This window comes from Giraffa tippelskirchi, chromosome 3 (genome assembly GCF_054371585.1).
Source record: "Giraffa tippelskirchi isolate mGirTip1 chromosome 3, T2T-mGirTip1v1.2.pri, whole genome shotgun sequence".
NCBI classification, from domain to species: domain Eukaryota; kingdom Metazoa; phylum Chordata; class Mammalia; order Artiodactyla; family Giraffidae; genus Giraffa; species Giraffa tippelskirchi.
The window spans coordinates 99,536,953-99,564,038 of NC_137277.1; the positions used below are offsets into that span (position 1 = coordinate 99,536,953).

At 37.7% G+C, this 27,086-nt stretch overlaps 1 protein-coding gene across 50 annotated transcripts in view; it reads right to left on the reverse strand.

Moving 5' to 3' along the window:
* The window catches only part of PKP4 (plakophilin 4), a 253,827-nt gene that overhangs the window by 49,273 nt on the left and 177,468 nt on the right, over window positions 1-27,086 (reverse strand). For 20 of the 50 annotated variants that reach the window (XM_081582868.1, XM_081582864.1, XM_081582867.1 and 17 more), the window contains 4 exons: window positions 13,909-14,040; window positions 13,608-13,798; window positions 10,404-10,956; window positions 1,972-2,160 (listed from right to left, as the gene is read on the reverse strand). In XM_081582868.1, coding sequence (XP_081438994.1) covers window positions 1,972-2,160; window positions 10,404-10,956; window positions 13,608-13,798; window positions 13,909-14,040 — 1,065 coding nt within the window. Of the gene's footprint in view, window positions 1-1,971; window positions 2,161-10,403; window positions 10,957-13,607; window positions 13,799-13,908; window positions 14,065-27,086 lie in introns of all 50 variants that reach the window. The other 30 variants (XM_081582869.1, XM_081582866.1, XM_081582879.1 and 27 more) reach the window with 3 other exon arrangements.

The window sequence follows — 27,086 nt, forward strand, 5'->3', positions numbered from 1 at the left end:
AAGGAAAATGATCTTAGAAATAAATAGGAAAATTTCATAACTTAATTTTAGCAATAAAAAACAAGCAAGATATTTTTTCAAACTTACAGATTATTGAAACCAATCTTTGGACATGTAGTGAATACAGGTTACTTATTTTGATATGCATTTTATTTATAGATGTGTGGATTTTGATAACATTCAAAAAGAAACTTGACAGGAAAGAAGACTGATAAATCATTCAAATTCTTTTAAAGCTACTCCCTAAAATTATTGCCTGATGCTATGTATAAGGTATTGCACAGTGTATTTAACATTTTTTTCCAAATTATTGCAATAGGTAGCTTTCCAACGATTATGTTTATAATCTTCCTGCAATTAACATATTTTAATAACATTATTTATTACTTAAACCTCACAAAAAATTTTTCACTGTGTAGACCAAAGGAGTGAAATATTTCTCCACTAACATCTATTAAAAATTGTCACATTCTCTTAGAAGAAAAATCCCACAGTGGACCCAACTGTCAGTTTTTGCAATAACAGTCTTTTCCCTCGTGGTGGTCTATGAGATATGGCTCTTAGAGTTGTGCCTTTAGGGTGTTATCATTGCTATCTAGAATTCATTTATGGGCATGTTAATAAATCTATACTAATTTTTTTTCTTTTAAAGAAGGGGCCTCTTGAAAATCTATAAGCTAGACCTGTAGCACAATTTGGCAGCTCATGGCAGCTCATGTGATTCACTAGCTCCCTATGTTTTCTTTCTTTCTTTTTTTTTTTCAAGGTTTTTTCCCCCAAATGTTTTATTTAAATATTAAATTAAAAAACATACATCCACTAATCACTTGGCATATATTTCTCATGTGAACATAAGAAATAATTCAGTTATGGTAAAAAAAAAAAAAAAACAAAAACCCAAACTATGTACATCTTCATCACATAGCACGGTGCCTAGGACAGGCCCCCGCGTTCAGTTCGCATGTTTTCTTTTTTGACTTAAAATTTTTTTATTGAAGTATAGTTGATTTACAACGTTGTATTAATTCCTGCTATATAGCAAAGTGACTCTATTTCATATATATACACACATATATAAATTCTTTTTCATATTCTTTTCCATTCTGGTTAATCACAGGATACTGAATATAGTTCCCTGTGCTACACAGTAAGTCTTTGTTGTTCATCAATCCTACATATGCTAGTCTGCATCTGCTAATCCCAAACTCTCAATCCTTCCCTCACTAGCTCCCTATTTTTATAACTGTCATCACTGCATTCTGCCCTAGATTGAGTCGATCACAAGGAACATTTATTTCACATCCTACCACTTAAACATTCAGAAAAAATTCAGTATCAAAAAAGAGTAATACCAAATATACTTGGGCCACATACATGCCAAATCAAAGATAAGCCAATAGCTCACATAAGGTTTTTCTCTAAAGATGCATTCTAGGCAACGAAAATTACAAAGAAATATTCCCCCAAAGGCTTTTCTTTCTGATATGCTTCGAACTCAAGGAGTCAGATTTATAGCTGTCCAAACTTATTTGTGAACTAAAGTATAACTGTTTAGACTGAACTATGGTAAAAATACATTATCTATGATGTGAAAGTTGTTCAGTCATGTCCGACTCCTATGAACTGTAGCCCACCAGGAACTACATTCCTCTGTCCATGGAATTCTCCAGCTAAGAATACTGGAGTGGGTAGCCATTCCCTTCTCCAGGATCTTTCTGACCCAGGGATCAAACCTAGATCTCCTGCATTGCAGGCAGATTTCTTTACCATCTGAGCCACCAGGGAAGCCCACAAATAAATAGGTACTAAATGAACTTCTATTTTCCTGTTTATTGATCTGCTTTCGTAACTGTTTATCTAACATCCAAATGGACAATGTGAGTTCATTCTAACAGGAAACCCATCTCAATAAAATCCTCTACTCTTGGACCTGTGAAATTAAGAAAGGAACTGAAGAGAGCTGATGCCCACCTGAGCCTGTGCGGTACAGCGCTGTCTGTGATCCTTGGAGCTCCACGGTTCCATGGTTTGGGCTGCGGTACACTGGGCTGTAATAGGTCCTCCCCTCATATATAGGAGTGATGTGCAAGTCAGGAGACACAGCTGAACGAAGGTCTTGTCCAAGTTGGCTGTGCTGACTAGCATAGGAACTCCGTAAGCCTACAGGCAGGAAAATTACATCATTAAGAAACTTGGAACACTGTGGTGAGGTTAAAAGTATAACTCCTAATCAATATGACCAAATGCTGAGTCTAAACACCAAACCCAGTGAGTTTTACAGGATACCATATACACTCTAAAAGACTTTCTCCTGGCAGCAGGATAAAAGCAAATTTTCTAAAATATACATATACATATATATATATACATATATATATATACATACACATACACACAAAATTATTAAATGGCTTGATATTCTGAAATTCATCCCCCAACTGTAATTTATTTTATGGTGGTGACCAAAAAGAGTGCGCCATCATGTCCCACACCTCTTTAAATCCCAACGCTTAAGATGACACCTACATAATAGTGCTTACAAATAGGCTGATATTCAAGAACTGTTCTGACCTTTGTCTCAATTTATTCATGCAATTTTTTTACAGAAAGATGTGAAATTTTATGTTATAGAGCTTAAAAAACCATCAGCAAACTAATAAGGTGTATGAAGCATTATTTTATTATTTGTTATTGCAATCAAAAAAAAAAAAGACAAAACCAAACCAGATACTTTTCCAGGAACCCACATACCAGATTCTTGTTTACCTTCTTTCTGGTATAAAGGAAAAGTACAAAGTTAGTGTATTAACATTAAGTTACTTCAACCACTCTGTCATTCAAACTGTTTATAATGCAGATTTCAAACCCAAACATTTTAATTTCTTTAAAAAAGTGACGTAGTATTTTCTGTACTATGATGCTCAGAAATTTGTGATTTGTCATCATTAGTAAGCAAAATTTGTCACTTTGTAAGAATACCAACTAGGGTTATATTCCAAATATGAGGACGAAAAAGCACAACATTATCTGAAGTCAGTCAGCATATATTTGCTTTTAAAATGATTGCAAATAATCAACATAGTAACTAATTACAAAAAGAGACAATCATTCACATCCTGTTAGCTGACTTAATCATAGCATAACTAAAAACAAATGGGGCTGAATGTGAGTGATAATTATATGTTGCTTAGTGAGGAGTGGCAAGAGAGTTAATACATAAAGCTTCTAAAATGAATGATTATTACCTATCCCAGAGAGCAATGTGACATGGGAAGAAACTAAAGGAACAAATGTGGGTTTTGGCTACTGGCTACCCACTTGCTAAAATAAAGATCACAGGTTTATATAATCTTGTAATTGGGAGATTATTCAGTCAAATCTTCCCATTTCAAAATTGAGGAAACGGCCGAAAAGGAAATGCAGTTCATTCTCTTCAGAGAGCTACTTTCTAGGAGGGCTGAAAGGAAGCTCTCTCTGAGCCCTCTCTGTCACTGCACACTCCACACTGGACAAAACTACTTCTCAAGGGTTACTGAGACACAGTGTGAGAAATCCTGAGCTGGACTGAGCCCTCCACAAACACAAGTTTAAAGAGGGAGGTTAGTTCACCAGGGGCTCATGGAAGCCCATGTAACTCTAAAGACGATATTATGATTGCTATTGTAAAGTTCTCATTCGAGGATTTCAGCTTTGTATTTACTGGCAGATTTCTCATTCTTAGAGAGTACAAACTCCATTTCTTTATAGAGCCCATGAGAATCCTGAACAAAAGTGCCGGCATTGTTTGTTAACTGTGACGTAAACTGGGCAGCAAAATGTACCTAGTCCTTGGAAATCTTATTAGTATGAGGTGCTATTTTCATATTCAGTATAACACTTGATTTACCGTGACTGAAGATCACAAACACTTGGGCCAAGGCAAGTTGAGCCCTGGATGCTCCTAAAGCCCACTCCCACTGTGGTGTGAAATGAGAACAAAGCATTCTGTTCCGTTCAAAATGTAATAGGCTCACTGGGCAAGGATCTGGCTGGAGTCTTCAATGGAATTCATGTAATATGAAAACTTTTGTGGCCATTTACAATGATTTCATAAGAAAGGACCCAAATGAGCTTGTTAACACTTAGAACTATACGAAGTATCCAGTAAACATTCCCTGCTACAGGATTCCTAGTGAGATGAAATTACGGTATGTGACAGATTGTAACAGGAAATAAAGAATTACATTGAGGCATAGCAATTTTCTGATATGGTTAATATTTTTATTTACCCACTCATGCATGAAAACAAAAATACACTGTCTTAAAGATGAACATTTAAAAAATTACAAAATTATATAGCCCCAATAGATTAAGTTTAAAACTATCACATGGACCACAGCCTTGTCTAACTCTATGAAACCATGAGCTGTGCCGTGTTGGGCCAGCCAAGATGGATGGGTTATGGTGGAGAGTTCTGACAAAATGTGGTTCGCTGGAGAAGGGAAGGGCAAACCACTTCAGTTTTCTTGCCTTGACAACCCCATGAACATTATGAAAAGGCAAAATATAGGACACTGAAACATGAACTCCCCAGGTTGGTAGATGCTCAATATGCTACTGGAGAAGAGTGGAGAAATAACTTCAGAAAGAATGAAGAGATGGAGCCAAAGCGAAAACAACGCCCAGTTGTGGATGTGACTGGTGATGGAAGTAAAGTCTGATGCTGTAAAGAACAATATTGCATAGGAACCTGGAATGCTAGCTCGATGAATCAAGGTAAATTGGAAGTGGTCAAACAGGAGATGGCAAGAGTGAACATCGATATTTTAGGAATCAGTGAATTAAAATGGACTGGAATAGGCAAATTTAACTCAGATGACCATTATATCTACTACTATGGGCAGGAATCCCTTAGAAGAAATGGAGTAGCCCTCATAGTCAACAAAGGAGTCCAAAACGCACTTCTAGGGTGCAATCTCAAAAATGACAAAATGATCTCTGTTTGTTTCCAAGGTAAATCATTCAATATCACAGTAATCCAGGTCTACACCCCAACCAGTAATGCTGAAGAAGCTGAAGTTGAACGTTTTATGAAGACCTACAAGACCTTCTAGAACTAACATCCAAAAAAGATGTCCTTTTCATTATAGGGGACTGGAATGCAAAAGCAGGAAGTCAAGAGATATGGAGTAACAGGAAAATTTGGCCTTGGAGTACAAAATGAAGCAGGGCAAAAGCTAACAGAATTTTGCCAAGAGAATGAACTGGTAATAGAAAACACCCTCTTCCAACAACACAAGAGAAGACTCTACACATGGACATCACCAGATGGTCAACACTGAAATTAGACTGATTATATTCTTTGCAGCCAAACATGGAGAAGCTTTATACAGTCAGCAAAAACAAGACTGGGAGCTGACTGTGGCACCAATCATGAACTCCTTATTGCAAAATTCTGACTTAAATTGAAGAAAGTAGGGAAAACCATTAGACCATTCAGGTATGACCTAGATCAAATCACTTATGATTATACAGTGGAAGTGACAAATAGATTCAAGGGATTAGATCTGATAGAGTGCCTGAATAACTATGGACGGAGGTTTGTGACATTGTACAGGAGGCAGTGATCAAGAAAAAGAAATGCAAAAAGGCAAAACGGTTGTCTGAGGAGGCCTTACAAATAGCTGAGAAAAGAAAAGAAGCAAAAGGCAAAGGAGAAAAGAAAAGATACACCCATTTGAATGCAGAGTTCCAAAGAATAGCAAGAAGAGATAAGAAAGCATTCCTCAGTGATCAATGCAAAGAAATAGAGGAAAACAACAGAATGGGAGCTCTCTTCAAGAAAATGAGATGCCAAGGGAACATTTCATGCATAGATGGGCACAATAAAGGACAGAAATGGTATGGACCTAACAGAAGCAGAAAATATTAAGAAGAGGTGGCAAGAATACACAGAAGAACTCTACAAAAAAGATCTTAATGACCCAGATAACCACAGTACTGTGATCACTCACCTAGAGCCAGACATCCTGGAATGAGAAGTCAAGTGGGCCTTAGGAAGCATCATTACAAACAAAGCTAGTGGAGGTGATGGAATTCCAGTTGAGCTATTTCAATTCCTAAAAGATGATGTTGTGAAAACGCTGCACTCAATATGCCAGTAAATTTGGAAAACTCAGCAGTGGCCACAGGACTGGAAAGGTCAGTTTTCATTCCAATCCCAAAGAAAGGTAATGCCAAAAATTTTCAAACTATCGCACAATTGTACTCATCTCGCACGCTAGCAAAGTAATGCTCAAAATTCTCCAAGCCAGGCTTCAACAGTACATGAACCGTGAACTTCCAGATGTTTAAGCTGGATTTAAAAAAGGCAGAGGAACCAAATATCAAACTGCCAACATCTGCTGGATTATCGAAAAAGCAAGAGAGTTCCAGAAAAACATCTACTTCTGCTTTATTTACTATGCCAAATCCTCTGACTGTGTGGATCACAACAAACTGTGGAAAATTCTTTAAGAGATGGGAATGCCAGACCACCTGGCCTAACTCCTGAGAAATCTTATGTAGGTCAAGAAGCAACAGTTAGTACTAGACATGGAACTACAGACTGGTTCCAAAATGGGAAAGGAGTACGTCAAGGCTGTATATTGTCACCCTGCTTATTTAACTTATATGCAGAGTACATCATGCGAAATGCCAGGATAAATGAAGCACAAGCTGGAATCAAGATTGCCAGGAGAAATATCACTCATCTCAGATATGCATATGATACCACCCTTATGGCAGAAAGCAAAGAAGAACTAGAGAGCCTATTGATGAAAGTGAAAGAGGAGAGTGAAAAAATTGGCTGAAAATTCAACATACAGAAAACTAAGATCATGGCATCTGGTCCCATTACTTCATGGCAAATAGATGGGGAAACAATGCAAACAGTGAGAGACTATTTTTTGGGGCTCCAAAATCACTGCAGATGGTGACTGCAGCCATGAAATTAAAACATGCTAGCTCCTTGGAAGAAAAGCTATGACCAACCTAGACAGAATATTAAAAAGCAGAGACATTACTTTGCCAACAAAGGTCCCGAGTCAAAACTATGGTTTTTCCAGTAGTCATGTATGGTTGTGAGAGCTGGACTATAAAGAAAGCTGAGTGCTGAAGAATTGATTCTTTTGAACTGTGGTGTTGGAGACGACTCTTGAGAGTCCCTTGGACTGCAAGGAGATCCAACCAGTTCATCCTAAAGGAAATCAGTCCTGGGTGTTCACTGGAAGGACTGATGCTGAAGCTGAAACTCCAATACTTTGGCCACCTGATGCGAAGAGCTGACTCATTGGAAAAGACCCTGATGCTGGGAAAGATTGAGGGCAGGAGGAGAAGGGAACAACAGAGGATGAGATGGTTGGACGGCATCACTGAGTCGACGGACATGATGAGGTTAAGCAAGCTCTGGGAGTTGGTGATGGACCGGGAAGCCTGGCATGCTGCAGTCCATGGGTTCACAAAGAGTCAGACACGACTGAGTGACTGAACTGAACTGAACTGAATAGATTAAGTAAGGTGATTTTGTAGAAAGGCTACTATAATTTAGTATCTTTTAAACCGGAAGACAAATAATTTGCTGCAATTTCACAAATACATATCAAGTTTACCTACCTCGATGATATATTCCTTGTGATTTAAAACCTCTACATTTAAGTCAGTGGAAAGAAACAGAAATTTATCTTTCAAATGTGAATTCTTTTTACTCGCAAAACTTGCCTTAATATGCTATGGTTATATTAAAATGAATGTTTTAGCGCAGACATATTTTTCTGTTGTAGGACATAATTTATACACATGATTTAAATTACGATCACCAAATATTCGAGTGTCTGAATCAATTACAAAATATTGCTTTAGGTATTTCAATTAGCAGGTTGTTAAGTCTTTGAACTCAGGAGCCATGGTAAATATGACAAGCACATCACTTTCTGAAATAAAAATAAGAAAGGAATGTACAAATTAGGATCCACATTCAGAATAACTGGGCAGGTGGACAGATAATGGGAACCAAAGCTTCCTTAGAACATTTTTAAGAAACCCTTTGCTTCTTTTGAAGACTGTGGTATTCAAGGGAACAAAAAATCCATAGTGGGCTATAATTTTTTTTCCCCTGAAACATCAAGTGTAACTTCACCTGCATTGTGAAGAGAAGCAGGTTTTCTAAACCACATGAGTTCAGCCCTCAGGGTTAAAGGTGGAGACGATTCTTTCTGTGCTCACTTTCTTCCCTGGTTCCCTCTTGGCTCTACTGCAAACATAGATTTCTGCACAGCTATTGTTCATAAATATGGAGGGGTGTGGGTAGGGGGAATGGAAACCCTCAGAACTCTTTATCTCTTAAGGTTTCCTTTGGAGGAGGAATGTCATAAATGACTCCTACCTCACTCTGTTGCATACTTTTCAGAGACATGCCAGAAAATATCTAAGCCAAGTATACCCTTCTGATGGCTGAATGAAAAAGAGGTAGCTTCCCCATTAGGAATTTCCTTGAGCTCAAAATCAAGTTCAATATTTATTCTTGGTGTAAGATCATGCAATTAGAAAATCTCAAAAAGGCTTTATCTTTCCCAGAAGCCATAAGGAAAGGATATTAATTTTACCACACAAAATAAATATTAAAAACTTGTGTAAGTAAGAAATACCAAAAAAACAGTCAAAAGACAAATTACGAAATGAAAAATATTTGAGAAGCATATTACAAGGGGTCAATTTATTTCAAGTATAAGAAGCATTTACAAATTAAAAAAAAAAACAGACAAAAGACCTGAACTTGCAGTTTGCAGTAAAGCAATAAAATGGCTGATAAACATCAAATCACCAACCTCAGTCATTACTCAACACAGGCCAGCTAAAACAGTGAGGTACAGACCGGCAAAGATGAAACACCTTGACAATATGCAGTGCTCTTGAAGGTGTAGGGAACAGGCACTCAAGCTACTAGTGGAAATAAAAATCTATAAAAGTTTAGTGGGGGCAATTTGATAGTATTTCATTAAGAAAACACATACATATATTTTGATCCAGCAGTCCTACTTGAAGAAATGGATCTCACAGTTATCTTAGTAAGCTATGTGCAAATATGCAGGAAGAATAATATATATTTTATGATTGTCTCTGCTGCTGCTGCTGCTGCTAAGTCGCTTCAGTCATGTCCGACTCTGTGCGACCCCATAGACGGCAGCCCACCAGGCTCCGCCGTCCCTGGGATTCTGCAGGCAAGAATACTGGAGTGGGCTGCCATTTCCTTCTCCAGTGCATGAAAGGGAAAAGTGAAAGTGAAGTTGCTCAGTCGTGTCCAACTCTTAGCAACCCCATGGACTGCAGCCTACCAGGCTCCTCCGTCCATGGGATTTTCTAGGCAAGAGTACTGGAGTGGGGTGCCATTGCCTTCTCCATGATTGTCTCTAACAGCTAAAAATGAGGAAATCTAAATGTCCATTAATAGAGAAGTGATTAAACAAATTATAATATATCTATAAAATAAGGTCCTAGGCATCCCTTGAGATGAGGCAGAACCCTTAGATACATTAAAAAAATAAAGAAGGAGATATACATAATAGAGCTCCAACAGCATAAAAAATACAGTGTGTGCACATCTATACATAATGTATATACTTATATATGTAATTAAACAGTCTGGAAAACATATAAACTGGGGAGTGGGATTGGGTGAGGGTAAGAGGGGGCTGAGACTCTCACTTCACAATTTATATTTTCCTGCATACTTTTAACTTTTTTTTACTAGCTAAAGATGAATATCATTTTAAACAAAAGTCTGTACATCCTGTAGAAAACCTACCATGAGAAAACTCTGAAAGAAACAGCTGTACTATCAGTGATCTGGTTGGTGTCTTTCTGCCTTAATCCAAGTGGCATTTGAAGGCAATTCATAAGAACTTTGTGCATTTCCCATTGGGGTGTTAAAAATCAAGGCAGTAAGTGAGGAAATCCACATTCTAGTCTACACTAGTAAGGCATTTCTTTAAAAAAAAATTATATTTGAATAGACATTCTGATACCACCTTTTAACATAATTTAGGGTTTTGAGTATGGGTAGGCCTAGCTAGTGAAAAATATTTCACTATGAAAAACTGCAACCAACTGTTTAGAATTTTAGCCAATTCTTCTAATATCCTAGTTTTCTAAGGGATGGGGGAAATGTTTTCATTGCAAAAGAGGTCTGGTGATATAAATGTATATAATTTGATGCATTAAAAAGTATAAAGCCTGAAAGAAAAGTCAGCCTGCAGTCTGTGGTACACTACGGTACAAATTTTGAGATAAAAATATAAGGTTTTTCCACGTTATATGCTCTGTTTTAGCAACGGTTGCATGGAATACTTTCCCACTGGGCTTGTGTAGGGGTGTCACCTTGCACTCACCTGTCAGGCTGTCTGGCCGAGGTGGAACCATCCTCTCGTAAATTTCATACTGCTGCTGTCCGAATTGTTCCATGTCATGAACAGTCCTTTGCAGTGAAGGTCCCAGATGCTGTGGTACGGCGGTCATCCCTGAGCGTTTGGGGGATGATGACCCCACCTGCCCTTGGGATGGGGAAGCTACTCGAGTCTGTGCATCCGTCAGGGTCAGTGGGGACCCCACTCTGGTGGTGGTTTGGTACTGAGGGGTAGGTCCGTTGGGATTGGAGGTCTGCCGGGAGGTGACCGACCCAATCCGACGTACAGCTGATGGGGAGGCGGGTCTCTGTGCAGAATATGGAGAAGCTGCCCGTTGAGCGGGTAATGTGGTGGAGGAGTATGCACTGGGGTTCAGTGGTCGGGAGTCAGTCACAGAGGGAGAGCCAAATCCACTACCCAGAGAAGTTCTCAGCGACCCCCTTGAAGGAGACACGCCTGTGCTGATAACATAAGAAGGAGACTGTGCTCTAGATGGAACTGAACTAACTCTTCTCATGGCCCGATTGGCCACTGATGGCTGATGAAAGAGGGAGAAACGAGAATGGTTTATCCAGGGTTGTGTATCCATGGTCATTACAGAAAAGCATGCACATAGCTAACTACAGAATGTGAACTCACTATTTATTTCAGGTGTTCCCTTTTCTTTTTCAGCTGTAGAGCTGAATCTTAATTTTTCCTTATTCTGTTTTTCTCGTTCTACTTTTTTTGTTTTTGGTGATTTAACCTCCACCTTTCCCTTTCAGAATACTAAAACCAACCCGTAATGAGAGATACAAAGAGATTTAATATTTCTTTTACTTTTGCCTTTATATGATGTTACCCTCTGCCCATGCACTTTTCACAACACATAGTATGTTGTATCGCCAGTGTGAAGGGTCACTGGAACAGTGTACTTACTTTGTAAATCTAAGTTTGGCTAAGCTAACCCATTTGTGTAAAACAAAACTTTTTCAATATGTTAAGTTAGAGCAGTATCTATAACTGTCTTTATATCTGTCTTTATGGGTTGACCCCATTTACAAAAGGAAGGTATTCTTTCAAAGTGGAATAACTAAACATTTGGATAGGGTCTGGGGTCCAAAGGTCTCCTCTGTCTGTGAGCACTGTAAAGTGCTCTAGCCAAATCTACCTTTTCTTTTAGTTCACTGTGGCTGCTAGTGATTTCAGCCATTTCTTTCTATCTCCTTTGATTTATAGGCTCTTGTCTTAAACTGGTAGATTCAAAGAGATACGAATAATCAGCCCTCAAATCTGTTGCAGCAGGAAGAATGCTCAAAATCTCCATTGGGTTCTGGCCAGCTGGGAAAGAAGGAACATTTCTGCCATGGCCAGTCCTGTGAGTCCATAGACTCTTGCAAATATTGCATCTCAGATTCCTGTCTTCATGCAGGACAACAATAAAAAGGAATAGTGGCTGGACTGGGGTGTTGGGTTACAAGCTCAGAACTGAGCTTTCTGTATTTCCTTAGTGATGACTAGAGTTCAGTTGTCATCAACCTCCTGTTACTTTTAATTGGGGCAATAAAGGAAGAAACAGGGATGACTCAAAGACTTTGTATATTCTTAGATGCTATAAGAGGAAATATGCTCTGTCTCCATGTGTCACAAGCAACTGGTTGCCTGAAACACGGGTCTGAGACCACTCAGGTGCTCAAACTCAAGAATTCTGTGAAGGCAATAGCCATGGAAAGGAGAAGGTCTGGGGAGGGAAGGGGACTGTAAATAAACAATAAGGGAAGAAAGAGGTGGTTTAAAAATTAGTAGGCAGTTGGAAAATTAAAATCTGTGCTTGGGGTTTATTAATAGTACTAAAGGTAATTTTAAAAATCCCACATATAAGTTGTTTACTATCAAAAAAGGATGACACTTGACTCAGATGTCTACAATCTGTGTTTCCTGAAATACATGCAAATTTAAAGACCCCCTTGCAACTTCCAGGAACAAAATCAATTTACCTAAGTTAAAAAAAAAAATTAAACAAAAAGTCAACATGACCACTCTTAGGGGCAAACTAGAAAATCTTTGTAATTATTATTCAGAAGTGTGACTTTAGACCTGCCGACATAGAGATTGACCTAAGCATATGAATATCTGTAAACATTTAGTGTAAAGCTTGTCAGACCATTCCCTCAGTGCATCCCCAATAGCAGAGGAGTAAATGTATCATCTGAGGAAGGGGTGGGGTGGGGGTGGGGGGGTGTTGCAGCTGGAAGTAGTTTGCTATGGGCACAAGACTTCCTGTCCTAGCTTAAAAATTCATGCACCATGTTTGTGTTTGTTTTAATACAGAAATGTTACTTAATACTTAAAAGTTTCCCTTAAATTGTTGAGCCAAAGTCGTATTGTATTTCTCCTTTGGCACTGGGAACATTGGCCCACTGCTGTGTGTACCTTCAGGGCTTCCTGTATTGCATTAAGAGATTAGTGTTAGCCTAACTTCTTTGATCATCGTGCCATTTTTTAGCTCCAGAGAAATCACTGGGGCACTTGGCCATTCATCCTTACCGGTTACTGCCACTTGGGACTCCTATAATTTCTACTAATTTTGGCATATGCTGGAAGACTGAATGAATAAAGTGGCAATGAATGAGGAGCTAAGGAGTTTTCATAAATATATATGCATTATTATTATTAAGTAAGAAAATCCTAACTTAACAGAATGGTTATGGTTCTATACACTAGCTTTCTATAGGCAGGAATATCTATATTCTAGCAAAGATACGTGTTTTCAGAGAAAAATTCCAATGATGAAGGCAAAACCTTTGGTTAGAATGGACCAGTCCCATTTTATGCAAGTGTGGGAACTGTGCTCTGTCCCTCTAGGACTCTTCACAGCACATTTTAGCTCTAGTATTCTGAGGAACTCACAACTAGACTAGAATATTCCACCCAGTTCTCTCACACTCTCCCATGCCAAATTTGTTGCTTTCAGAAAAACTACACTGCTCTATCTAGAATTTATCAGATTTAATTAGTAGGAACTAATACATTTTTCAAGTTTAAAATTTCATTAGCATCATGGTGTAAAATGATTGTGCTGTGTCATCCATTCTAGAACTTCAAAATTGCACACATTGGGTTTACTTTTAATAAAGAATACTTAAACTAATAACATATAATCAATTAGGAGGGCATTTCTTTACAAAGATCTTGATGTGTTTGGCTTACCTGAACCAGTGTTTGCCCTTCAGCTCTTGAATTCCTCACCAGGTGGTTATTGGTTGATCCTACGAATGAATGCTGTGGTCTATTATCTGCCTTACTCAAGTTCTGGCTGTTGTGGAAACTCCCTGCTTCCTGGTATCCACTGTCGGAATAAGAATTCATTTGTGTTGAACTTCTTGAGTTACCCAAAGATCCTGCAGGAACGAAACCAGCAGGAAATGCCTTTATTTTACACTTCTGAAGCTCATTTTCAAAATGGAAGCATTAAAAACAAATCTAATACTTAAAAGATAATACAACAGACCCTCACTTTCATGGAGAGACGTCTGTTCTGGTGAGTAGAGGGTCCCTGGTTCTGGCTCTGTCCTGATGAAATAGTTGTTCGGATGGACAGCGTCAGAAACTCTAGGTTTGTTTACACCAGTATTTGGCACATCTGCAAGAAGATAAGTTTAATCAGCTAAAATGAATGACATTATATAAAAACTTGCTAATCGGACAATCTTAATACAAGACTATCAACTCAAGACTTCATACAAGTTAATATAAGACTATTTTCACCTTAATCCACAGTCATTTTGACTCTTTTCTATAGAAAAGTATTGCATATACTCAGTTTGCTACTATGTTTTGCTAAATTTCATGAGTGTTTTTCATCCTGATTACCAGCCACAAATTAACTCACATGCTGCATTAAATTAAAATCTGAAACCTGACCTTGTTCTCCCTTGGAAAACTCACCTCCTGGGTGACATCCTCCAAGAGGATCAACAAACTGAGTGAGAATGATGCTATTTAAACAAAAGATCTTCCATATCTCAAACTTTTGAAATGAAAACTTGCACGATGTCCACATTATTGAGCTTGGTGATGAAACTCTGGAAGGCAGGGCTAGCTTTTTATGTCAAATTTCATATGGACTAAAACCAAAAATACTATGCACAGTTTTCAGAACTGTCAACAAGGGAAATTTTAATTTCTTATCCATTTGCTTCTTTTATGCTTTTAGTCTTTTTCCAAATGAATACAGACAAATTTAACCTCATTACTGTTTTCTCTAGTCAAATCTCTTTTGCCTATTATCTTGTTTTATTTTCAACTTTATCATTTTGTCATCTTGAACTTAAAAAACAAAACTATTTATCTTCTTCTTCTTCCCAATTCCAACTTCCTTTTTATGTTATAAATTTAGCTGGTGCAGATTAAATTGCATTTTATTCAACTCCATTTGAATATGTTCTTGTTTCTCCAGTATCTTCAAAATATATTTGCCCAAATTCTGATGACAAGTCTTTCTTTCCTCAAATTTAACCCTCATGTTGCTAACAAACATTTTTTTTGGAATGCTGCTTCACTCTCACTTTATAAATTGAATTTGTATCATATTCTGAGTTTAACACACAGTCCTAAGGAGGACTGAAATCTGTCTTTCTGACTTTATTTAGTAAGGGCCTACTATAATGCCAGGCCCTAAGAATGCAGCTTTTGTTGGAAGAAAAAACTTTAACAAATGTAGACAGCATATTAAAAATCAGAGACATTACTTTGCCGACACAGATCCATACAGTCAAATCTATGGTTTCTCCAGTAGTCATGTATGGATGTGAGAGGTGGACTATAAAGAAAGCTGAATGCTGAAGAACTGATGCTTTTGAACTGTGGTGCTGGAGGAGACTCTTGAGAGTCCGTTGGGCTGCAAGGAGATCAAACCAGTCCATTCTAAAGGAAATCAGTCCTGAATATTCATTGGAAGGACTGACGCTGAAGCTCCAATACTCTGACCACCTGATGTGAAGAGGTGCCTCATTGGAAAAGACCCTGGTGCTGGTAAAGATTGAAGGCAGGAAGAGAAAGGGACAACAGAGGATGAGATAGTTGGATGGCATCACCGAGTCGATGAACATGAGTTTTAGCAAGCTCTGGGAGTTGGTGATGGACAAGGAAGCCTGGCGTGCTGCAGTCCATGGGGTTGCTAAGAGTCGGACATGACGGAAGTGAACTGAACTGAAGAATGTGGCTGAGAAAAGACACAGTGTATGTGTGTGTGTGTGTGCATGCAAATGTGTTCGTGTTACTGTCTAGAGTTAAGGACTTTAGGAAAAGTTTCCTAGAGGATGTAGTATCTAAGTAGTATCCACTTACCACAGGGGGTCACCTTGTCCTTTCTTTATAACACTTACCACCATCTCTCTCCACTAGAACAGAAGCTCAAAGTGGGCAGGGACTTTTGTCTGAGTTGCTTACTGTTGTACCTCAGTGCCTAGGATAGGGGCATAGTGCTCAGTAAATGCTTACTGAGAAAACAAATTCCCAGAAAGAATAGCATCTTCTTTTTACTGAGTACTGATTCACATCTGGCATTGTGCTGTAGCTAGTGTTCAGCAAGGTTTGTCTATGTAAAGCAAGGGCTTCCCTGGTGGCTCAGATGGTAAAGAATCTGCCTGCAATGTGGGAGACCTGGGTTTGATCCCTAGGTTGGGAACATCCCCTGGCGAAGAGAACGGCTACCCACTCCAGCATTCTGGCCTGGAGAATTCCATGGACAAAGAAGCCTGGCAGGCTACAGTCCATGGGGTCACAGACAGTCAGACAGGACTGAGCACCTTTCACTCACTCCTGTAAAGCAAAGTAGGCATTGCTGATCAAGCTAGTTTGAAAAGTGAAAACAGGGTTTATAGGCAAACTGGGAATCCTACATTCTAATCCTTTAACTTGACGTCAGATTCAATCCAAGGTTTGGTTTCCTAGCCCCCAGAAAGATTTGCTGACATTCTTAATAATAGGTTTTTGATGAATGTGTCTCCAAATTTATTATTTGACAGTACACTTCTAGGTAGCAGAGCTCTGTGACAGCTATGAATTCTTAAGTTTGAAATTTCAATATAGATTTCAGATTGCATGTGTTTCCCCCAGTACATACTGAGACATGCTCTATCTCTCTATCAGGCTAAAAATACTGGAGAATTATCTGCTTCAATTTGCAAGTCTTCTGTTTTTCCAGTTCTAAACATTCTTACACCACAATTTGTGAAGCTTTATGAGGAACAAGTAAAATACATAGTTTGCTGGGTTATAAGAGTTTTACAGGGAAAAGGATGACTGAGAGAAGCTAAACAAGAGATGACCTGAAATCAGAGCTATGCAGCAATCCGCCTTTATTTCATCCAGGAAAGGAACACCGGAAAACCACACATGAAACGGCAACAAACTATAGATATGGAGGAATCACTGGGGTAGCTTCAAGACGTCACATACATGGGGAAATGTGCCATTTTAAGAAAGAAAAAGGTGTTTCTAGCTTCGGCTTTAGTATAAGACAAAACCTGCGATACCAAAACATCAAAGTTTTTGGCTTGGAAACACTAGGTGGCATGCAGTGTCAGAATGTGAAAAAATTATCACCATGGAAACCAAAACCATTAGAGTTCTGTGTATGTCTCTCTCTTTTTAACCATTAGGGGATATTATTTAAATAAGAAAAGAGTAGGAGACACCCTAAAAATCTATACTTCAGCAATTTGGTCTCTTTATCCTATGGTACATTTTATTGCAAACCAGGAGACAAGCAATTGTGCTTCTTTTCTAAAAGAAGATATTTAAAACAAATAATCCTACAGGGATGGAGATGGAGGAGTAGGAAGACCCTGAGCTCAGTTCCTCCTATGGATATACAAAACAGCACCTACATTTAGAACAACCATGTCTGAGGATGATCTGAAGACCAGCAAAACAGATTTTCTACAACTGAGGATACAAAGAAAAGACCACACTGAGATAGGCAGGAGAGGCAGAGATGTGGTCTAGTCAGAACACAAACCCTCAGTGCAGCCACCCACAGTGGGAGAGATACTGCAACTGTGGAGGACCTCTGAGGAGCGAGAGACCCATGTCAGCCTTCCCAGCCCAGGGGACCTGCACCAGGAAGATGAGCCCCCATAATGCCTGGCTTTAAAAACCAGTGAAACTTAAGTCTGGGAGAGCCAGAGAGCTGTGGGAAACCACGACTCTGCCCATAAAGAGATCACACACAAACTCATTTTCTCCAAGTCCCAGGGCAGAAGCAACAGCTTGAAAAACATTGAAGATATAAGAGAAGGAGATTCACTGACTAATCTGGGGACATTTGCCAGAGGGCAGGGGTCTGGTGGAACTGTCTCTGGGAATGAAAACACTGACAGATGTCATTTTTTTTTCTTTCCTTCCCCTGGGTGACCTGTTGCCAGCAGGTGTCATTTCTGTTACTCTGGTTTTCAACCTAACAATCACTGTGAACTTTCCCAGGTCCAGCCCTGATCAATCCACCTGCCCCCACTGGCCGTTTTAAAGTGTTTCTCACTCTGCCCCCACAGTGGGTGACCCAAGCCAGCACCAGTACACCTCCAATGTGGCTCCCACTCCAGGGAACTAGCCCAGCATACCAGTGTGTCTGCAACAGTTCCAGCTGGGACCTACAGCCAGTTGAACTGTGGACCAGCCCCACCCACACATCAGTGTGCCTTCAGCAACTGAGGAAAAACCTCTCAGCTAGCTGAACCAAGGAGTCACCAATCTACCAGAGTGCCCACAGCAATCATGGTTCAACCCCACGAAGTAAAGGCAGCCCACATAGAGGGTATTCCTGCAGATCCTGGCTCTTGTGACTAGAACAAATTGTTCCATTGGACCTCAGAGGAGACTTTCTATATGAGACCACTCTTTTAGAACTAGGAGAAATAGTTGATATACCTAATGCATATTAGCAAATACGAGAGTTAGATAAAACAAGGAGACAAAGGAATAGCTTCTAAATGAAAAAAACAAAAGAGACAAAATCTGAGAAAAAAGCTAAACAAGATGGAGATAAACAACTTACTAGATAGAGAGTTCAAAACAATGGTCATAAACATGCTCACTAGACTAGGATGAAGAATGGATAAATTCAGGGAGAACTTCAAAAAAGAGAGAGAAAATATAAAAAAAGAAGCCATCACAAGTGAAGAATAAAATGACTCATGTTAAAAACACACTAGAGAAAATCAGCAGATTAGAGGATTAAGAAGAACATTATCAATGACCTGGAAGACAGGATGGTGAAAATCACTCAATAAGAAGAGTAAAAAGAAAAAAAGAATTTAAAAATGAAGAAAGTTTAAGGAACCTATGCAACAACATTAAGTATACTAACATTCACATTACAGGGAAGCTGCAGAAGGAAAGAGACAGAAAAGAACAGAAAAACCACCTGAAGAAATAATGACTCAAAGTTCCCTAACCTGCAGAAGGAAACAAATATCCAGGTGCAGGGAGCACTAAGTCCCAAATAAGATGAACGCAAAGAGATCCATACTAATACGTATCATGATTACATGGCAAAGATAAAGAAAGAAAAACAAAGAAAATCACATACAAAGGCTAATATGCCATAAGGCTATTAGCTGATTTTTCAGCAGAAAGTTTACAGGCCAGAAAGGAGTGGCATGATATAGTTAAAATACTAAAAGGAAAAACAAGAATATGCTACCTGGCAAGATTATCATTCAGAATTGAGAGATAAAGGGTTTCCCAAATAAACCAAAGATAAAGAACTTCATGATCACTAAACTGGTTTTTTAAAAAAAATGTTGAAAGGACTTTTTTAAATGGAAAAGAAAATGCTATAACTAGAAACAAAAAAATAATGAAAGAAAAACTGCACTGGTAAAGGCAAACACATAGTAAAGGTAGTAGGTCAATCACCTAAATAGTCAGCATGGAGGTTAAAGAAGAAAAGTAGTAAAATCATCTATATCTAAAATAATGAGTTAAGTAAAACACAAAATAAAAATACGACCCCAGAAACAAAGTATTCAGGGAGAGGAATAAAAAATGTAGTGCCTTTTAGAATATGCACAAACTGAAGTGACCATCAACTTGTAATAGACTGCTATATTCACAGGTTGTTATATATAAAACTCACACTGGTAACCACAAACCAAAAACCCACAACACATACACAAAAAAGAAAGAAAAAGACATACAAACATTACACTAAAGAAAGCCATCAAATCACAAGTGAGAATGAGAAGAAGGAAGGAACAGAGAACTACAAAAAACAACCAGAAAACAATTAACACAATTGATATAAGTATATGCCTATCAATAATCACTTTTAATGGAAACAGACAAGAACAAAAGACACGAGGTGGCAGAATGGATAAAAAAACAAGATCCATATATATGCTGCCTATAAGAGACATGCTTCAGATCCAAAGACACACAAGTGAAGAGATGGAAAAAGATACTCCATGCAAAGAGAAATGAAAAGGAAGCTGGGGTAGAAAAATAAACTTTAAAATACAAACTGTAACAAGAGAGAAAGAAGGGCATTACATAATGATAAAGGGGTCAATCCAACAAGAGGATATAACGCTTGTAAACATTTGTGCACTGAACACAGGAGGATCTAATACATAAAGGCAGATATTGACAGCAATATAGTAATAAGTGACTTTAACACCACACTTACTTCAATGGACAGATGAACCAGACAGAGAATCAATAAGGGAACATGACTTTAAATAATACATTAGATCAGACAGACCTAATAAATATATATACAGAACATTCCAGCACCCTAAATTGGCAGAATACACATTCTTTTCTAAGGCACACAGAACATTCTCCAGGATGGATCATGTTAGGCTGCAAAAAAACGTCTCAATAAATTTAAGAAGACTGAAATCACATCAAGCATCTTTTCTGACCACATGAAACCAGAAATCTAGCAAAAACACAAACACCTAAAGGCCAAACAACATGCAACTAAAAAAATAATAGGTCAAAGAAGAAATTAAAAACTACTTTTGAGACAAAACAAAGTGGAAACAAAATACTCCAAGCTCTACAGGACTAGGCAAAATCAGTTCTAAGAGGGAAGTTTATAGTGATACAGGACTACCTCAGGAAACAAGAACATTCTCAAATAAAGAATCTAACCTTACACCTAAAGGAATTGGAAAAAGAACAAAGCCTAGAAGTCAGCAGAAGGAAGGAAATAATAAAGACTGGAGCAGAAATAAATAGAAAAAGCAATAGAAAAGATCAATGAAACTAAGAGCCAGTTCTTTGAAAAGACAAACAAAATTGATAAACTTTTGGCTAGACTCATCAAGAAAAACAGAGAGAGGACTCAAATAAAATTAGAAATGAAACAGAAGTTACAACTGACATCATAGAAATTCAGAGGATTTTAAGAGATTACTACAAAGAATTATATGCCAACAAATCAGACAAACGGGTGGCCAAAATAGCTCAGTTGGGAGAACATTAGGCTGAAGATCTAAAGGTCCCTGATTCAGTCCTAGGTTTCGGCAACTATTTCTGACCCTTTGGGCTTCCCTGGTGGCTCAGATAGTAGAGTCTGCTTGCAGTGCGGGAGACAAGGGGTTCGATTTCTGGGTTGGGAAGTTCCCCTGGAGAAGGAAATAGCAACCCACTCCAGTATTCTTGCCTAGAAAAATCCATGGACGGAAAAGCCTAGCAGGTTACAGTCCATGGGGTTGCAAAGAGTCAGACGTGACTGGCAGGCTACAGTCCATAAATCAGACAAGTTAGAAGATGTGGATAAAATCCCAGAAACACTAAATCTTCCAGGACTGAATCAGGAAGAAAAAAAAAAAAAGAACAGATTAATCACTAGTAATGAAATTAAATCAGTAATCAAAAACTCCCAACAAACAAAAGCTCAGGCCAAGACTGGCTTCACAGGTGAATTCTATCAAACACTTAAAGTTAAGACCTATTCTTCTTAAACTACTCCAAAAACTTTGTGGTTATGTGGTCAATTAATTTACTACAAAGTAGCCAAGAATACGCAGCAGGGAAAAGGCAGTCAGTTCAGTAAATGCTGTTAGAAAAACTGAACAATTACATGCAAAAGAATAAAACTGGGTCACTTTTTTTTTTTATAGCACATACAAAAATAAAGTCAAAATGGACTACAGACTTAAATGTAAGATCTGAAATCATAAAGCCCTAGAAGAAGGCATAGGCAGCACACTCTTTGACAACAGTCTTATTAATATTTTTTTTGGATCAACCTCCCCAGGCAAAGACAACAAAAGCAAAAATAAACAAGACTATATCAAACTAAAAAGCTTTTGTACATCAACAAAATAAAAAAGCAGCCTACTGAATGGGAGAAAATATCTCCAAGTGATATATCTGTTAGGGGGTCAATATTCAAAATATATAAAGAACTCATACAAATGGACACCAAAAAAACCCCAAATAATTCAATTTAAAAATGGGCAGAGGATCTGAATAAACATTTTTAAAAGGAAGACATACAGATGATCAATAGACACATGAAAAGATGCTCAACATCACTAATCATATGGAAATATAAATCGAAACTACAATGAGGTATCATCTCATACCCTCAGAATAGTTATTATCAAAAAGACAAAAATCAGGTGTTAATAATGATGTGGAGAAAAGGGAATCCTCATGTAGTGTTAGTAGGATTGTAAATTGGTACAGCCATGATGGAGAATAGGATGCAGGCTCCTCAAAATAGTAAAAACAGAACTACCATATGATCCAGCAATTCCACTTCTGGATATTTACCTGAAGAAAGTGAAAACATTAATTTGAAAAGATATATACACTTGTATGTTCACTGCACCATTATTTATAATAGCCAAGATATGGAAACAGCCTAAGTGTCCACCAATGGATGAATGACTAAAGATATGGTATCCTATTGTGTACTGCCCATCCATTAAAAATGCAATTTTGTCATTTGCCACAACATGGATAGAGTATCATGCTAAGTGAAATAAGTTAAAGAATGACAAATACCACATGATTTTACTTATATGTGGAATCTAAAATACAAAACAAAAATGGACTCATAGATACAGAGAAAAAACTAGTTGTCAACGGGCGAGGGGTTAGGGGGTAGTTGGCAAAACTGGTGAAACGGCTTAAGAGGTACAAACTTTCAGTTATAAAATAAATAAGTCATGAGGATGTAATGTACAACATAGAGAATATAATCAACAATACTCTGGTAACTCTATACACTGACAGACGGTTACTACACTTAAAATTACCCCCAAGTAATACAATCATCTACCCTCTAAATGTAAGTATCTATCTTATATTTTTATTATTTATTTACTTTTGGCCATGCAGGATCTTAGTTCCCCAATCAGGGATCAAACCTGTGCCCCCTGAAGTGGAAGCATGGAGTCTTAATCACTGGACTGCCAGGAAAGCCTGTGTTTCTTTTAAGTGCAATGCTTCACAAAATAGAACATGGAAAAGGACACAGATGTTAATTGTTGTTCAGTCGCTAAGTTGTGTCCAACTCTGCGACTCCATGGACTGCAGCATGCCCAGGTTCCTCTGTCCTCTACTGTCTCCCGGAGTTTGCTCAAATTCATGTCCATTGAGTCAGTGATGCTATCTAACCATCTCATCCTCTGCCATCCCCTTCTCCTTTTGCCTTCAATCTTTCCCAGCATCAGGGTCTTTTCCAATAAGTCAGCTCTTTGCATCAAGTGGCCAAAGTACTGGAACATTAAAACATTAAATTCCTATATGCCAAAAATCTAACTTGAAGATCTAAATAACTGGGTTTAGAGTACAGCGTACATACTTTGTGCTTTACATTTCAGTAAATATAAAACAAAATTCTACAAAATTGGTAAAACATTCATTTAATATGAGTTGTAAAATAACCAAATTCTATACTATGAATAAGGTCTTCAGTCATTTTTCTACTTCTATAGTAGAGTCCAATTACAATGTATATCTGTGAAGAGAAAAAGACACTGAAATCTCTTCTGAATCATTAAAAGAAAATTAAAACTTTTTTTCAAAATAGTTTTGCTATTATTTACTGCTTCTTTAAAAATTTATAATCCACAAATTATATACATACACATAAATGTATGTACACACAGCCACTATACCTCAGGTAAACAAAAGGGTCATTTCCAAATTACTAAATAAAGCATTCCTTACTGTAGTATGGTATGTCACAATGACTAATTATGCATTATTTACACAATCTTTCAAATGAATGTCTTTTAAAAACATCTTCTATGTGGAATGGAAGCAGATACTAGTCAAATTTATCAGAGAAACCCACAGAGACTTACATGATGGGGTTAATCATTTCATGATTAATGCTCTAAACTATAATTAAAAAGTTGGCATGTTGTGATTTAGTACAATCAGAACATGAAATTAAGACATTTTTATGACTAAAAATGGCAAACAAAGTATGAATGCTACCTCTTTAATCTGTGTAAACATGTGTTACCTTTTGTTTTAAAAAAAATCATAAACACATTTTCTGGGACAACAGAAATATACTATGGGACATTTTCAAGCATCAAATTAGCATCTTCCAAGAAAATGAATGTCTATAAATATAGAATTTGAAAAAGCTTCAAAATAGATGAAATAATCTCCATCTGTGATTAAGATTAGGGGATTTGTGGAAGCATGGTCCTTCTTGCCTGCTACATTTCATCTGAGTGCCTGAGTATTACTCAGAAAAGGGCAATTAATTAGAAAAAGTAGAAAGTTGCAGCTAAGAAAAATATTTGTGTTAAGGGATAATAATGTTGTGGGGCTATTAAAAATGTGTTATATTATCCACCCCATCAAGCTCATAGTAAAAGATGAAATACAAAGTGAATTATTTTATCTTTTCTGTGCTGTATCTCCCCCATACTGAATACGCATGAAAATATGCTCAGTAAAAAGTCTAAGACTTCTTTAAAGAACTTGAAATTCTTAAAATGCCTCTTCTTTGTTAATCTATGTGTCTGTTTATGTTATATGAAATGACACAGGTCTATACTGTGTGTAAAATCACCATGGAAACAGAAACCTAGAGATCAGCAGTAAGGAGACTTAGCACGTACAACCCTGTAACTAGTCTTGCACAAAACAGCATGCTGTAACTTGATACCAGATTCTCCTTGTCCTGAGTGGCTATGCATTTACTGGTGTGCCCTTTCATAAAAAGTAGTGTAGTGTGAGTTCTGGCAAGGCTCTTAGGATGATAACAGCACGCAATGTTAAGGCAGATGATACTTTCTTTGTTAAGGGAATTAGGCATGTGACATTTTTTCCAACTCTGGCCTAGGAGCTGGTTAAGGCTATTACACACAGGGGCAACATTGTAAAAAATGAGCAGAGTATTTAGTCTTATGGGGACTCAACTTGCTATTTGGCATTGGGACTCTCACTTTTTGTAGGATCAGAGGCTCAGGAGGGAGTCCACTTTCTAGAGAGCTGTTGCAGAAATAGTATTCCAGTGCCTTCAACAGCTAAGAAGTAAAGCTCTCAGCCAAATTCTGGAAGGGCACCTGGAAAATGGTCCCCCAAAGATAGCATTGAAACATGTATATTATCATATGTAAAACAGAACACCATTCCATGTTCGATGCATGAGACAAAGGCTCAGGGCCGGGGCAATGGGATGACCCAGAGGGATGGGATGGGGAGGGAGGTGGGTGGGGGGTCCAGGAAGGGGAACACATGTAAACCCATGGCTGATTCATGTCAATGTATGGCAAAAACTATTACAATATTGTAAAGTAATTAGCCCCCAACTAAAATAAATAAATTTATATAAAAAAAAAGACTTGACCTCTTCAGTAGCTTTCCTGATGTACAAGATTTATTTCTACAGAAGGTAGCCTTATTACTGGAGACAATGAGAACACTGGCAAATCCTGTTTCAGAGTGAAAATGTAAATAGGGTGACGGAAGCATGAAGCACAAAGACACAGAGGGATATTGACTGATATTTTAAGAATATTATACATATTTGGAGTTTGTTGACAACTATAAACTATTATACACATATGATATCCTTTAAAAGTTGGGTTTTCATGGAAGTACAAACTTAGAAGAATGAACAGAAGGCGATGTTTTATAAAGCTATTTCTAGTCTGGTTCTCTTGAATATATCTAAATTCTTGAGTCTTATGCATGCTCATACTTTCTTTTAAATATCAGTAAGACAATGGCCCTAAAGTTTTTACTCATCCAGAAAACACTGTGTGAAAAGCCTTGGAAAACAGAAACCATATTAACAAAGTACCTTCTAGTTCACTTTAACCTTGCTCTAAACATCGACTAGTCTGCCTTAAAATACATTGTAAAAGCTCATCTACCTGAATTCAGTCTCATAGTTTAAGCAAACATCATTATCTGTATAAACTGGTTTGAAGTACTATGATTTCTACAATGACAAATCTGAAAAATAATTTTGCTTTGTATGTCATCAGAGAGAGCTCTTGTTCAAAAATACTTTAAAATTCCTAAATTCTGTCCAGGGATTCAAAATGATTAAAACTAATTTTTAGAAAAAAACATAGAGGAATTTCTATAAGTAACAGAAATTAAGATGAGTGTTTATTAAGTAGTTTTAGTCTGGGTACTAATAAAAATACAGGCATTACACCTATCATAAAATGTATACTCTTTTATTTATGAAAGAAAAACTACAGAAACAGTAAGTTTAGAAATATGAAGATGAAAATAAACAGATCACACTATGAAGTGTCCAAGTTTAATAGGTGATGTTCAGGAAAGGCCAGGGGGCTCACTTCCTAATGAGAAAAGCTGAGAAAAGAATAAGGGATTTGCTGTCATGTAAAAAGTGTGGTGGTGGTAGTTTAGTTGCTAAGTGACTGACTCTTTGTGACCCATGGACTGTGGCCCACCAGGCTCCTCTGTTCATTGGATTTTCCAGGCAAGAATACTGGAGTGTGTATCAACCTAGAGGGGTGGGATGGGGAGGGAGATGAGAGGGAGGTTCAAAAGGGAGGGGATATATCTATACCTATGGCTGATTCATGTTGAGGTTTGACAGAAGACAGCAAAATTCTGTTAAGCAATTATCCTTCAATAAAAAATGAATTAATAAAAAAAAACAACAACAACACTGGTAACGACCCAACTGCCCATCAACAAGAAAATGAATAAATTAACTGTGGCATATTCATGCAATTCAATGGTGAAAATGAGTGAACTACAATTGGTCAGCATGGATAAATAACAAAAATAATCTGAGCAAGGAAGGCAAGTTAAAGATCACACACACAAAAAAAGAATACTGGAGTGGCTTGCCATTTCCTTCTCTCTGGGATCTTCCCCACCCAGGGATCGAAGCCTGTTTGGCTGGCAGATTCTACCACTGAGCCACCTGGGAAGCTGTAAAGTGTAATCTATGGAAAATAAGTGCTCAAAAATCACTCAAATAATTTTTCAAAGACAAATTTCATTCTTTTATGGGAAGAAAAGTTATCAAATACATCAATAAAAATATTTGCTAATGGGAGATACGAGATAGACTTCTATTAAAAAAACAAAAAGAATCTTAAAAAGTAATCCATATATATTCACCACCAAAAGCAATGAATGGGTCTTGTGAAACTTTTTTCTGTACTTTTCTATTGGATTATCTGTTTGGATAAAGGTTATCAAGATAAA